This window comes from Calidris pugnax, unplaced genomic scaffold (genome assembly GCF_001431845.1).
Source record: "Calidris pugnax isolate Ruff unplaced genomic scaffold, ASM143184v1 scaffold67, whole genome shotgun sequence".
Lineage (NCBI taxonomy): Eukaryota > Metazoa > Chordata > Aves > Charadriiformes > Scolopacidae > Calidris > Calidris pugnax.
The window spans coordinates 199,753-215,055 of record NW_015090779.1 but is presented as its reverse complement, the minus strand read 5'-3'; the positions used below and the strand labels follow the sequence as shown (position 1 = coordinate 215,055).

Genomic DNA, 15,303 nt, shown 5'->3' with positions numbered 1-15,303 from the left:
AACTCCAATGTAAAACAGTTAATCAGTGTCTCAAGCAAGATACATAAATAAGGGTGGTCCCGGGTGAAGATGTCGCCGCCTCCTCGCTTGAGAAGGCTTTTTTGCTGCCTGTGGGTGAGGTGGTCATCTGAGGCAACTGGCACAAAAAACGTCTTTCACAAAGAAATCAAAAGCTATGCATTTAGCAGAATAAAAAACATTAAACGGCTGGGTTACCTAATGAACTGTAGGAAGAAGGCTCCATTCTTCCTGGCATGCTTTGTGTAAAATTGGGACTATTATCTGAACAGCTCTGTCCTCTGTTATGTTTGGCAGCTGTCCTTGTGCACAGACAGGTGTTACAGGTCTCTCTGCTTAACAGCTGGAATCTGATTCTGTGATTTCTTCCCCTTTCTGCTCCAGACGTGGATACACGCAGCAGTTGTAGCTGGCAGCATCCTGTTGTACTTCGTCTTCGCTCTGGCTTTCGGGGCAACCTGCAAACCCCACAACCCGCCCTCCAATCCTTACTGGGTCATGGAAAAGCACATGATGGATCCGGTGTTTTACTTGGTTTGCCTCCTGACTACGTGTGTTGCTCTGCTGCCCAGGTGCGTTTCTGGTTTATAACTGCAGATTGTTCCTGTTATTCTTAACAAAATTAGTTTTCTTTGCGTCAGTGATGCTATAAATCTCTCTGGCTAGAGGTCTTCTTTCCCCTCCCACCCCCAGTGTAAAGAAGATTTCATAACTACCAGACCAAGGCATGTGAGGACAACTCTTTAGTGATGGGTTCTCCCAAGTTCAGTCAACAAAAGAAATCTTTTATGATTTTTATTATATTATTTATGTTACATTAAATATTGTCTTTGGAGGGATAAAAGAGTAATCTCTGTAACCACAGAGGTTATAATATACATACAAATCGGTTAAATTAGTGATCAAAGTTGACCGTGCACTATAGGTAGAAGTCCTGGGCTTAGTCTGTGTTTATTTGTGAAACCAATTTCTGCTTGAAATTGATGTCATGAATATCTCTGAGAATATTCAGAAGGCAGAAGGCACGTACGGGCTTCTTTGTGGAGTGGAAGGAAGCACGCTGGCTGGAGTCACAGGGGCTCCTCACTTGGACGCCTTTGTCCTGGGCCCTGGCACCCTCCTCAGAAAGCTCCACTTTTGATGTAGTTGGGCCCCCCCAGCCCTTCGCTCACGTTGGGAGTGTGCTTTGCTGCAGGAACCAGTCTGTAGGAGAACCACATCCAGGACAGAAACAGGGAAGCACCTGAGATCAGCATCTGTCTTTGAAAATGCCAGTTTTAAAAGATGTTCTGGTGCAGTTGCTGGCCTTACACGAAACGGCACCTGCAAAACCTGTTCCAGAGGCTGCTGCAGCCGCAGGGTTACCCGAATGCTGTTTGGTTCCCTTCAGTGTGGCTGGAAACAGTTTTGAGTCTCCTTCTAAGCAGCTTATTTTGAAACTGTGTTTATTTTGAAGATACTTGCTGAGAGTTCTCCAAGGAACATTGTGTCCGTCTCCGGTGTTGAGAGCCAAGCACCTTGACAGACTGACCCCCGGGGAGCAGCAGGAAGCCATTCAGAGGTGGAGAGACGACTGTGCCGCGGAGCTCCAGGCTGCTCCTGGCTCTGCCCGCTCAGCCCCGGGTGCTGTGCCAGGGGAGGAAAGCGTTGCCAGCGTTCCACCAACATCTACAACACCTCCTCAGGCCCGTTCAGGAGCTGGGTTAGCAGAGGATGCCTCCTTCTTAGCAGACACTCAGGATGAGCCTGGGGATACAAACGGCTTGAACTCCGAGACGGCCGCGTTCCTGAATCCCTCAAAGGACACTCATGTGGATGCGTCGGGCGGCGCTGCCGCGTGTGCCACCGTCCCTGCCCGCGCCTCCGGAGAGGGCAGCGGTGCCGGGGGGAACCCTGCTCTGCCCGGAGAAGATGCTTTCGTGTATTTTAGGAAGTTGGAATGCTGACTGTTTTAAACCCAAGAGTAATAACTGCTGATTTATGCGATGTGGTTTTGTTTTCTTCAGCTTTTCTTAAAAGCCTTTTTGTTTATAAAGCTTTTCTAGTAATTTATTAAGATGTTCAAGATCTAAATGGCTGGGCTGCTTTTTTTATTATATATATTTTTTTCCTACAGTAGACTTCGCACACGGCTACTTTGTTGTGTGCAATATTGTGTAATGCCCGGTGGTGTTACGGACAGACATTCCCTCACCCCGGAGCGGCAGGATCCCGCTCAGGTAAGCCAGGCTGCTCCCTTGCCCTGTATCCTAGAATCCCGGCGTTCCCTGGGATTCCCCACTTGGAGTGGGAAGGAAGCAGGAGGGCTGAGGTGTGGCATTGTCACTGGGTGGATTGGTGCAAGACTCCTCCGGTGTGTTTGGACAGTAACTGTTGTAACCATTGTGGGCCAGTTTGGTCACTGGGCTATTGGCGTGGGCTGTCTTGGTGATGGCCGAGCAGGGTTCTAACCATCAGAAGAGTGGCCCAGATGAGAGGTGTGTCACGTCTCTCCATCATCTTCCACAACAAGAGCAAATCCTGGTGCAACCTTTGGTTCTCCGTGATGGTTCATCCTCCTGCTGCATCCTTCCTTTTTGTCTCCATCCTCCTCTCCATCTCCTACTTTTTGTTTCATGGTGGTCACCACTGACTGGACTTCTTTTCCTCCTTGCCCAACTCCCATGTTGGCTGCCTGACTTCAAACTCTACCTCACGCCCACACTGCGAAGTTGTCTGCCCGTGGCCGTGGGTACCTCTGGTCTGTCCTCAGGTCTTCTCTAACAAATAGCAGCATCTGGCTGACGACGTGACTCTTCTTCCCTCTCTGGTGTTTTCACATTCCTCCAGGCTTTTATAGTAAACAGCTGAAGTATCTCTGAAGGCTGCTCCAAAGAAGGTATAGCCCATTGCACATCCCATATTTGAGCTTTCTCCTCTGTCTTGGAGATGTCCCACCTCTGCACTGAGGGGCACGTGGCTACCTCTGGATTCCAGACTCTATAAAATATTGCCTCCTTTTAACTTCCCTCCCCAAAAAGTTACATGGCCAATTTATGGAGGAACTTAGGAAATTGTTTGTATCCACTAGCACCTGTTCAAATAAACAGTTTCCTCAAACTGTAGCTGCTAATGAAATATAGGTATTGAGCCCATTTTTTGGTTCTGTTTCTTTCTAAAACTCTCTGGCTTTCAGGTTGCCAAGATCCGTGTGTTTATTTTCAGGTACCGTCTTTGGGGCACGGGCTCTGCTTTTTAACTGAACCGCGAGCTTTCTGTGTCAACGACCAATATTACATATTCCACATCTTTTTGAGATCTCTGAAGGAATTTAAACAAACGCTGTGAGGTCCGAGGCAGCTGCTGCTGCGCGGGGCAGATAGCGAGGGCGCGCCGAGTTCATTCCAGTGCAGGTCACCACATGTTACCCAGAGTTTAAAACGGTTCTGTTTTCCAAAAGGTAGAACGTAATGAGGGCTGACTCCGTCCCTCGTGTTAGTGAGGAGAAAAATATCCTTTCTTGTTTAGCCTGGAGAAGAGAAACAGGGGAAGGAGCCAGTGATGACAGCCGTTTCTGCAAATATTTTTTTTAATTTGGTTCAACATATGACAAAATATTTTGGTTAAGTTCTAACAGAAGGTTAGTGGGGACCTTTGAAGTGATGGCAGACGGTCAAATTCCAAGAGACCATGTCGAGCGTGTTGGTTTGCAGTTGGGATTTTCAGATGTTTGTCTGTAGTGTCCTTCTTGCTGCAGGGGGCACCTTGTGTTCTGGGTGAAACATCTTGGCTTTCTCTACCAGCCACGGGAACTGCGAGGTGTCCAGGAAGAAGATGCAAAAGGTCCAGCAGGGTTGGGGTGGGAGATGAGCTGGTACAAGGGCAGGATCCTACAGGAACAGACTTGCTGGGACTCGGTGAAGTCCTCTGCTCTGCCCCACAGTCCCAGGGCAGGCTGGGCTCTACCCTGACCATTCCTAGCAGATGTTCTCCTGGTGTAAAGAGCTCCAAGTCAAATATTGCTTCCATTTCTGTTGTCTCACCTGAATGTTTCTACACCTTGAAACTGGCCTCTCTTCACTTGGAGCCACAGAAGGCAGTCTTGTCGTTCTCCAGGTGTCTGACTCTACCACTGAGGTACGTTGAGCTCTCGGGGAGTGCAGTGGCCTGTTAGACCCGGGGCCAGCTGTACCACCTCTCTGGGACACCCAAATTGCTGCTGTGCGGCTGTTTACAAACCTGGTCACCCCACTACTCCCCACGTGGTGCCGTGGGGCCTTCTGGGTGGGTTCTTACATTGGAAGAACGATGATTTCATCCAGGTCTCAAAAGTGCCCGGCCCTCTGCGTTGCCTTCAAGCTTCAGGCCCTTACAAAAGATGGTGAGTACCTTTGTAGCACTTTTGAAGTGGTATAAAATAATACACACACATACTTTTTTTTTCCTTGGTGTGTTGTTTCACTGGTGGTATGTGTTGCTTAAAATAGGTTGTGTTCTTTTAGAGGAGGTTGACAAGCAGTTTAAGTGATAAAATAATCCATTGTGTAAAACCTGATCTCTTTTTTTGGTGGAAAACCATCAGTAAGGTCTAAGGGCTGCCTGCCGGGATCACCTGTTGTTATTTACTGGTGCAGAGGGGAGGGCAGGGAGGCTTTAACAAAAGCTTCAAAATGTTAATTGGCCACATCTAAAGTGGTGCCAAATGGCAGGTGGAAGAAGCGATGCCCTCTCCCTTTGCTTCTTAACAGCTGAATCTTTCCTTTATGATTTTTTTTTTAGCACTGGAGACACCAGGCTCCCCTGCTCCTGCCCTCCCGCGCGGCGGGTCCTGCCTTTTCCATTTTTGAAAAGGAGCTTTTTAGGCTCATCTCCCAGGTGCCTTCCAGATGTCACGATGGAAAGCACAGCGTGTGCACTTTTGGTTGTCAGGTAAAACCAAAACCAAAACCACCCCCTTCAACTCCCCCGGACTTTGCAGCTACACCCAGGGCAGCTTTAACTCATGTTCTGATGAGCAGTAACTGGCCACCCAGCCCTGGCTCTCTGAGGAGGCCAATGGGCAAGTTCTGAAGGTGACTGTGTTAACAACCTTCTCAGGGCTGAACTTCAGCCTGGTTTTTGTATTATTTATTCCTGTTTTCTTCTGGGCGTGTTACCCATGCCCTCATGGTCCTGGGGACCTTCCTGGTGACTGCAGTGAAAAGGCAAATTTTACCTATTTTGAGTTTCTGCAGGCTTGTTAGTTTGATTTCAGCCTGTGTACAGGCTGTTGAAAAGCTGTGTTACCGGTTAAAAGGAATTGGTTGTTTCAAACTAATTGTATTCCTGAGGAAAACCATGGAACAAAATGTGTCCAGGGAAATTTAACTGCAGCTTTAGTTTTTCACATTTTTTCAGTCTGGAGTAGCTGTTGGCAGTGGTGTTCTTGGTAGTTTCTAAAAAGTTGTACAGCAGTGGTAGCGCCAGAACCTCTGCAAGTGCTGTGGTGCTAACAGGGATGTCAGGGCTGCTTAAAAAAAAAGGTAAATAAGGCTTTTTATCTATCTTTTAAGCATATTTTTGTTGTAACTCCACACCTCCGTATCGTTGTTGAGTCTCTCCCTCTGGAAAGATTAAAACACATTTTCACCAGGAAAGTTACTTGGAAAATGATTGTAAATTTTTATTAATACAGCTAGAAAGAAACACATCTGCTTGACTGCGCGCCATCGCTTCCAGTTGGAGCTACAGCCGTGGCAGCAGTAAAACCAGCAGTTGTTACCTGACGGGGAGGCCACAGTTGTCAGAGAAACAGCGTAACTGGGGTGGGAGCCGGTCTGTCGGCACCAGGGAAGGGCTGGGTACAGCAGGAGGAGGAAGAGGAGTACCTTTCTCTATTATTTCATGTGCACACATAAAAAAAGCAGTATAAAAATACATTTATAAAATTACAAATTTCCTCTTTACATGGAATGTTGTGTCAGACACCGTTGCGGGGAAGGAAAAGACCCGACTGCTCCCTCCTAAATCCATTTGGGATGGGGCTCAGCCTGTGACTTCTGCAGCCTGATCCCAGGCAGGAGGGGGCTGGACCATGTGTTTAAGCAGGATTCTGCCTTGGTTCCTGGGAGGGACTGCTTGGAAACTGGTGGCAGGCCAAACCCAGTTAATTAAAATGTGTAATTATGTATTATCATTTGGTAGTGCTGATATCTACATGAAATTATATGTTCTCCAGGTGCTTTACAAAATTCAGAGCTGCTTCATCTGGTAGAGAGGTGTGGGGCTGGGCTGTTCATCTCATGACAGCACCTCTTTGGTTTTACCCCTGGAGAAGCCACCTCACTGAAGCCCTGTCTGTCACCAGCCCCGTGGGGGGACAGCGGGGCAGGCTGGCTCCGACAGCCCCTGGGCCACCCGCTCCAGAACAGCTCTGGGACACTAAATGGTGCTGCCCTACAGCTGCAGAGATCCTGGCCCCACAGAAAAGCTGAAGTGGGGCACTGAGAGCTCCAGCTTCATATCCTGCTTCACCTGTAACCTGCTCGCACTGGAAAACACATGGTCACAGCTGCCTTCTCTCTTACAGCTGGGGTAAGAAAAGCATTTATATGTTATAGTGAAAACAAACCCAAAAGTAGCAAAGCCTTGAAGGGTTTTCTTTCTGAGCATGAAACAGTGATACAATAGTCACTTAAATAGTTTCAGAATCCATAACATAAATATTGAATATTTCTTAGTAATGCTGCCTAGAGAGCTGTCTAGTATGTATAATGTTAAGCGTGTTAAAGGAAAAGATACGGAAAGAAGAAGTAAACCTTCACTAAAGCAATAGTCAGATCTATGTAGATTAGTTGTAACGTGATTAATAGTACCTGGCGTGTCCATTAGTTAGCTCTGTTAATGCACGGTTCCGCGTGCGGCAGCCATGGCACTGACAAGGCCCTGCCCCGTGCCAGAGGTAGCAGAGAGGGTCGCTGGATGCCTCAGGCTGGAGTCACAGGGGACCAGGCACAGGGCTGAAAACACACACACTTTAAACAAGTTGCTCCCCAGTGAACTCACCCTTTATCCTCAGGTGCCCCACGCCTCCTACTCTGGCCTCCCAAAAGCTGCGTGGGACGTCTGCTGCAGCAGTCGATGAGACCCACCTTCCCTCCAGCACCAAAAAGAGGTGCCAAGGACCATGATCATGTTTTTCAGCCAGACTCTTGGGGTGAAGGCTTAGCCTCTGGCCTGCTGCACGGAGCACGCTGCTGTCTGGCTCCCAAGCACGGCTCCTCAAGCCTTTGCTGATGAAGCTGTTCTGTTCTACTTTGTTTAACATATTTCTAAACGTTCACTTCAAAAGAAGTTAGGATCCAACTCATCTATCATTCAGATTGATTTCTTCCAATTGTTCGATCTTGCAAAGCAAAATGAAGCTTTGAATGCAAGATATTAGAAGAGACCCAGCCAAAACCACCCAGTTTCCCAGTATCTGGATGGCTCATGCTCTATCTTCTACACTTTAAATTTGCATTTTCCATATCTCAATTTTCAAAGCAGCTGACTCTACAGGGAACCATTGCAGTGGCATTGCCAATCCTGTTGTGTCTTTAGAGGACTGGAGATGTTCAATGCACGCTTTGAAAGCTGAACACACTACAGAAAAATGGGGAAAAAAGCTAGTGGGGCGTGGGTGTGAGAGCTGGCCTAATTAGTGTTAAGACACTGTCAGAAAATTAAGTGGTAGAAACTGCCCAAAGACTCTGAACAACTAAGGTTTGGCCTCGGGTGGTAGTTATGGGTCTGGTGGTCCCTCCATCGCCCCGCAGAGGTACCCAAGCTGGCTCTGGGAAGAAAAGCTGTGAGTCAGGATGGCACAGGGTTCTTCCCGGGCCAGTTGTCCACCCTGAGGGACAGAACACGTTCTGCCCTTTGGAAACCTACGTGTGTAGCTGGACTTGCCCTCTGCCACGTGGATGGACAGACTCCTCCATCTCTCCCGCACCCTCTGCCTGGTCAGTCCCGTCCGAATGCACCGAGTTCGTTCCTGATGACAAGGAGGGAGTGAAAATGCACGTGCTACTAATGGAACAGTATTAAAATAGGTTATCATCTAAAAAGGCTTTTCTAGTCTGTGCTACTGCTTAGTTTGAAGAGCTGAAAGGCAGAAAGTGGCTGATTCTTTTCTTTTTAAGCCTTTTGCTGTGTTTGGAATAGCACCACAACACAGCTAAAAGAAAAGTCAAAAGGATTATTAATTGTACCCCAAAGTATATTCACCAGCGGAGGGTTTACCCTTAACATACACTGCGTATTCCATAGCTCCACAGCAAGAATAAATAGAGCTTGAAACTCTATTTCACCGAGTTCCTGGACTGCAAAATCTTCAGCGCCGAAGTGCCGATTCCTTTTTTCTTCTCTGTCAGCACAATTCTCACCATCTGGAGTTAGTTTAGCAGGAAGGTGTGGATGTATATTTGTCTTTCGATCCACTCAATAAAATGTGACACGTTACTGTAAACTCCAGGTCCCAAAACCTTGGAAAAGCAGACGGAGCCCCAAGATGTTAAACCAAACAAAGTCCAGCGCCCCGCAGGCTGCTCGCACACCAGCGGGCCTCCGCTGTCACCCTGCAACAGGAAAGGGAAAAACAGGCCGTAGGGGCTACACGTGGCCAGCAGGACTTTGGTTAAAGCCACCTCTCGGGTCCTACAGCGAGACGTAGCTTTTACTAAGCACTGCTGCCTTTACTAAGGAACTCAGCTGCAACAACTGGCTGCTCTGCTGACTGTGTTGCAGCACACAGCGTTACCAGTATTTATTCCTTGTTCTATTTCTACAAGAAATTACCTGAAAAAGCCTCATACAAATTAAAAAAACCCCAAACAGTCTAATAGTTAACTAATAGAGATAAACCTTAGAGTCTTCAAGCAGCATTTCTAAAGTTGGTTACACCAATAATAGCAATAAATGTTGGGTTAAAAGGTGTAAACAACTGTTGTCATTCCTACAATAAATGAAGTATATGCTAAACCTAATAAACATCATAGTACTTTGATTTCTAAAAGCAAGTGTGGCTGTGAGTTCCCCCGTGGAGAGAGACCTACCATGCAAGAGTCCACGGTGCCAGACTCGTAGCCGGCGCACAGCATCCTGCTGGTGATGGTTTTCATGTCGAAGTACGACTGGCATTGCTCTAAGGAGATGATGCGAACCTCTCCTTCCTGAAGCTTGAAAGGCACTGAAAAATGGAATTAAGCGTTAAACTACAGACACACAAACACACTAATACTTAACTATGATGGTCTTTGAAATACAATAAATATTTCCGTTAGGATAGATTATGAGTATTACTTAATACAGATATATATTACATGTAAGAAGAGTTCCCCTTTCGCACAAGACTGAGGAGGGAGAGCACCTTTACCTGGGATGGGATGGGACTTTTAAGATGGGGGCAGTGTTGGCTGGGAACCAGCACTGTGAGGGAGGTGGAGAAGTTTGGCTCATTGTTGCGTGGCAGGATCTCCCTGTTTCTTGCTGTCTCTCCTGGTAAAGCTGGGTATAATCAGAGCCATTTTGAGATATTTATGGGTAAATTTGACTTAGTGTATCAGGGAATCAGAACTCAAAGGTTATAGAAATAATTTTAGTGCATTCGGGAGACAATAAAGGACTTCTTCTTAGTCTAATCAGCTCAAATTCTAAGGCAAGTTGTTGAGCCCAGGGCAGGGAGTGCTAAATGCTGTGCAGCCGTGGTGGTTTTTGATGCTTCATGACATAAAGCCTTGAAAAGCAACGACGAAACCACATCAGTGAACAAAGAACCATTTCCCACTTACTAGTAATGTAAAAGCATTCTTTGGGGTTTTTTTCCTGCCATTACATAGAAGATATTTTTAGATGGGTAGAGCTGCTGGCAAACAGCCTGTCCCTCACACATGTAATTTAATTTTTGCCACGTCTGCCCTGGCCACCAGAGGTGCCGTCCCACCTGAGGCAACGCTGAAAGGCCAGTTTCCTTCTCCAGCATACAGAGCGACGGCCTGCCCTAGTAATTACTATCATAGCAAGGGAGAAACACAATGGCTGGAGCAGTACTGGGGATGGGGCCAGGATAATTTACATAAGATGCATGCAGAATCCTTTGGTCTAAACAAAGATTTACATAACACAACTGTTCTCGTCATGGGACTCGAGGATTACAGTGGCCACAGAACAAGAAAACACACTAATGTTCTGTTCAGCGAGACCAAACCATCGCTCGTGATTATGCCTGGATGGAATAAATCGTGTCGCAAGTCCCAGGCGTGACACAGAGCGTTGATTCCAGAAAATGTTCATTCTGCCTGTGTGCCAGTGCCTTCAGTGCCTTCTGCTTTCCCTGAACTAAGAATGGGGGGTGTGTGTGTCCCTGATGATCCGCTACCTTCTCAATACAGTTCTCAATACAACCTACACCAGCAGTGATAACCAGTTGATAGCAGTTTCTAGATCCTCAACATTTTTGAAAATCACTAAATAAAGATTAAGGAGCATAAATTCAGGTGGCTGATTTGAAAAAGCAAGGCTTTAGTCACAGCCAGACCCCTTCATGGGTAGTTCCAGTTCCCTAATATTTAATAAGGTCCAGTAGCAGTATAAATGGATAAAGCTTTGTAACGGGATCACGTATTTGATTAACTCAGGAGAAGGTCAAGCTGTTTTTCCAAGAGTCCCAGAAATGCCCAACTTACTTTTGTTGCCCATGTGTCCCCAGCCTGTGATGTAGCAGTAGGTATCTGGCCGAACCAACTGGTCCTTGCTGGGCAAGCAGACGGGTCTCACGTAGCTTGTCTCGTTGATGTCCTCGTCCAGCTCCACGATGCTGATGTCGTAGTCCACCACCGCCCTGTTGTAGCGCGGGTGGAGGATAATGGTCTTCACTAGTCGGGTCTGCATGAAGCCTGATGGATGATCAAGATTGCTAATCCCAAACACTACCTTCCAAACAGCTGCATTTTCTCTCCTTTGTAAAAAAAGAAAAAAAATGGGAAATTTCAATCAAGAGCGTCCTTTTAAGCTAAAATACCCGAGAATTTTTTCTCCCTGGCTTTTTGCACATTGCACTTTGCAAAGCGTTGCACATACAAATGCTACAAGAGAAAACAAATAGTTACAAACACCTGGTTTACAGCTAAGATCTGAGCAACAAAACACAGTGCTTTCCATTTCCTGGTTGCCTGTTACTAAACGAATTAAAGCTCACACCTTCAGAAGGTATGTAACCACCTATTAGCTGCTGTATTAAATGCCAAAAGCTCTCAAAATCATCTTCATTTAGTTTTCATCAGTAGAGACGCCAGCAATGAATAATAAAGCCTAAGCTGATGCTGGTGTTATACCATTTGTTTTCCTTGTTAGTCTCTTAAAACCAGGCCCCTGTCATCTGCCATTCCGCAAAGGTCATCGCCTACCCCCACAGCGTGTTTGGTGGAGGAGGGAGGACTCGGAAATTGCTCTGTGCCAGTTGACACGACCAGTAAAACTGTCCGAGCCCTCTCACCCTTCAAAGCAGTGCGCTACTGTCAAGACCCATCTCTTGGCAATCAAGACGCAGCCGCAGATGTGTCCGCTCGGCTCGCTCTGCAGGGAGCACTGCCACGGCCACCGGCCCGGCCGGCTGGTCCTGCCCCCCAGGATCCTCTTGTTCATGCGAGCAGCTGGGCGCCGGCCGCAGTCTAGCGAGGAACAGATGCAGAAGGGAGTTAGTGGTGACCACAAAGGCGAGGGCACGCAATGCCTCCTGCGAGAACACTGGGCACGGGGTATTAATGGAGTCATGAAATGACACTGAACAATACAGCAAATGAAGTCATCAACAGCCACACAGTAATATCAAACACATTCCGCAGTTTTCCTCCTTTCTTTACATCAAAGGATTTTCCCTCCTGATACCAATTTTGACCAGCTCAGCCTGAAACACCCACCAAGCAAAGCTTGGGATCCTGACTTGCTTTCTCTGGGGAGTTACCAGGCTGCCCTAGGGAAGGCTTCCCGGGTTTATGTCCTTGTCTTTCTGTCAGGTACCCAGCCTGTTTGGGCTGCTTCGTGCTCGCCATAAGAACTGCCTCTGGAAAATCTGCTCAGCAGTAATAAGGCTTTTCTTAAGCCAGGTGTGAGGTGGATGTCACACTGTCTGTTCAGCCACACGGCACCAAGCTTGCGCCGCCTGCGGAAATTACTAAGGGAGAATATTTGAAGATTTGAAGACATTCAGTACTCTCTCCGTTCCACTTTGTAAGCCACTTCCACTAGAAATTATACCACATTCCCATCTGCCAGTCAGTTACTTTCCTGAAATAGCTAGCTCTTTACTTTTGCTTCACTTCATATTCTGGATTGGTAAAATGGCAGACTTATTATTTATCCTGTTTATACTCAGTTTGATTTAGAGAACAAAAGAACACCCCCAGTTTCTGCAATCAGCCTGCAATGGGAGGCTCCCAATGGCTGCTGCCATTCCATATATCCATGGGAATTTAGTGGCAAAGAAATAAATTGGAGCAATGGTTATTTGGAACTTGGAATTCTTACTGTGTTCACTTCAGTGGGCAAGGGGTTTTAAGTGTGCTTAAAGCAGGGTTTAAGAAGCAAACACCTTTTACGGGCTCCTGTAAGCTGCTGTTTTCCTGATAAGAGTAATAAATATTTTGATTAGTTTTCCAAATGTAGGTCATGCCTTGTGATTAATTTTCCCTGCGTCAAGCTAATTCATAATTTGAGTGTTCTTCAGCAAAGCTCTCCTTGTCTGTGGAACACGGTTTGATTGGAGATGAAAAATTTCTGCATTTTCAAACCACTTGAACTTGCACAATCTGCTGTGCCTACAGACTTGGTCTGTAGCTTTCTCCCTTGAGCTCCACAGCTAACTGGATCACAGCTTCAGCTCCCAGGCAGACAGCCTGCAGCCACGCTGCAGGTAAAGCATATTTTCAGCCTGAAGCTTTATCAAATTCATTTTTTGGAACCTGACTGCTGACAAAATCTATTTTGTGGGAGCAGGACTGGGGTACTGCAATACACAGCCTTATCATCAAAAAATAAGAAAAGCTGATGAAACTGAATAGAGTAGGGAAAAACAGTGCAAAACTGGATGTTGCAGAACTCCAGTCAAATTTCAGAATGAATCCACACTAAACATCTGCATTTGTTAAAGTGATTTAACACATCTTGGAAAACATCTTTGTTTTAGAGACACTTCTCTCTTACCTTCTTTAGTGCAAAAGAGAGCCACTTTGCTTCTGCTTCGACACATCTGTCTAAATATTGAAACAAGAAGATGGTGGAAATCTTAATTATTTGATGTAATTTTTGGTAATTTGCAAATCAGCACAGGTATTGTACTTATTGTTGTGAACTAGCTGTCAAAAATTCCCCCAAACTGTAAAAAGAAAGACAAGGAGCTTCTTATGCCAGATCATCCATGGTTTCCAGCGTCTTCCTGGAGATAATTCAAAATATTAGTTCAGCTTTACATACATTTCATGAGTGGGTGCTACATATTTTGCAGATGGCCTCGCTCTCTGGGCACCACTCCAGCGCTGAGGTCAGCTGGGATGTACAGTCTGTCAAGTCTTAATTTATGGAACCTGAAAGCACAGAGAGCGCCTTTCTCCCCTTCCTTACGGCTGAAGGATAGAATTTTTTTTCAACATGGACCTGTTGGAGCAGGTCCAGAGGAGGGCCACAAAGATGACCTGAGAGCTGGAGCACCTCTGCTGAGGACAGGCTGAGAGAGCTGGAGTTGTTCAGCCTGGAGAAGAGAAGGCTCCAGGGAGACCTTAGAGCCCCTTTCAGTACCTGAAGGGGGCTACAGGAGAGATGGGGAGGGACTCTTTATCAGGGAGTGGAGCAATAGGACAAGGGGTAACAGTTTTAAACTGAAAAAAGGGAGATTTACGTCAGATGTTAGGCAGAAATTCTTTACTGTGAGGGTGGTGAGACACTGGAACAGGTTGCCCAGAGAAGCTGTGGATGCCTCAGTGTAGTAGACACTAAAATGGCTACAGACTGCATCTTAACAACTCGTGTGAGTGGTGTGTGCTGGGATTTATACACAGATACCTTGGAAAAAAGAGCTTACGCAAGAGGGTTTGTCATCCTCCTTTGGTAAGTGACTACCCACAGCAGTGAAATAAATGTCCTTTTCCTGTTACTTACCCATTCACTAGAAGTGCATGTAAAGTGGATGCATTTTTATTCCTCCAGTCTGAGTGCAGATTCAGCCATTTTTGATGCTGCATTTCCTCGTTCTCTATTACAATTTCTGTTTTGGACGGGCCTCTGAAAAAAATGAAAGACATTCATAGACCTTCCAGTAGGTTTCTGTGTTAAAATTCTGCAGGTCAAGAGGCCCTAATGCCTCCTCTTTATTCCAGAGATGTACACCTGAATGTTATGTCAAAGCCACGTGTGGCAGAGTCATAGTTAGGAGAATAAAATCCCCCCAAAGCAGCCAGGCCAGCAAACATTACTGTCACTCGTGTTGTGTTTTGTGACAAGAACCAGAATTGGAATTGGACACAGCAAGAGCCTTCTGGTGGCAGTTACTGTAGTGCATACATTGACATGACATTTCCACAGCTTCTTGCCTCCAAAAATACAAAAACCAGATCTTCATATGTACAAGAGGTAAAAGAAAAAAAAAATATATTCTTACATTCCTATCTTTGGAAATCCATTAAAATTTAACAGTAAAGAGCAGTCTCGGTCTTGTTAATAATACTTGACAGTATCTCTGAGTCCAAGCTGTCTGCTTTGTGAAACAGAACAAATCATGGGTGACAATGTCAAACCTGTCCTTCTGCAGCTGATTAAGAGGAATATGAAAGTAAGTTAGAACAGTCCACCAGGAGATATTTTCATATATCCACTTCTTCAGCTCAGTTATTGCCTGAAAGACTCAAGCCACCTAAGAAATTGCTGTTTTAGTAAATCTCAATTGCTAAATGGAAAAAAAGAACGTATTTTTAAAATGGCTTTACAAGCCATGGAACTTTCTAGCACAGAACCATCCATGAGTAGCCATCAATCCCTGTCAATGACAGGGACTTTCAAGGACTGCTCTCCTGAAGAGGAGTCTCTCTTGCTGGGCACAAGCCAAATTGTAAATTCTAGTTCACAGATAGGAAAATGAGAAAATTTCAGAAAAAAATGTGATGTGTCCTAAAACTTGCCTCTGAATTCAATCTCTCACAGCAATACCTTTACTAATGCCAGCCAGGTCATTAGTTTAAGTCTAATTTTCAGTATTAACTACATTTCTTCTTAAATATTTATAAAAATGCAGCACTATAT

The 15,303-nt window shown here is 45.9% G+C and overlaps 2 protein-coding genes across 3 annotated transcripts in view; one reads left to right on the top strand and one right to left on the bottom strand.

Moving 5' to 3' along the window:
• The window catches only part of ATP10D (ATPase, class V, type 10D), a 60,018-nt gene extending 56,883 nt beyond the window's left edge, over window positions 1–3,135 (top strand). The window contains exons 22-23 of the mRNA XM_014954329.1: window positions 403–590; window positions 1,475–3,135. Of these exons, the coding sequence (XP_014809815.1) occupies window positions 403–590; window positions 1,475–1,964 (678 nt within the window). The 3' untranslated portion in view covers window positions 1,965–3,135. The remainder of the gene's footprint in view (window positions 1–402; window positions 591–1,474) is intronic.
• A 2,499-nt stretch (window positions 3,136–5,634) lies between these two features.
• Window positions 5,635–15,303, bottom strand: part of CORIN (corin, serine peptidase) — a 123,563-nt gene continuing 113,894 nt past the window's right edge. Inside the window, exons 17-22 of one of the 2 annotated variants that reach the window (XM_014954305.1) lie at window positions 14,167–14,289; window positions 13,216–13,265; window positions 11,510–11,684; window positions 10,701–10,972; window positions 9,072–9,205; window positions 5,635–8,594 (exon numbers count right to left, since the gene is read on the bottom strand). In XM_014954305.1, the coding sequence (XP_014809791.1) occupies window positions 8,412–8,594; window positions 9,072–9,205; window positions 10,701–10,972; window positions 11,510–11,684; window positions 13,216–13,265; window positions 14,167–14,289 (937 nt within the window). In that variant the 3' untranslated portion in view covers window positions 5,635–8,411. The remainder of the gene's footprint in view (window positions 8,595–9,071; window positions 9,206–10,700; window positions 10,973–11,509; window positions 11,685–13,215; window positions 13,266–14,166; window positions 14,290–15,303) is intronic. The other variant, XM_014954314.1, reaches the window with a different exon arrangement.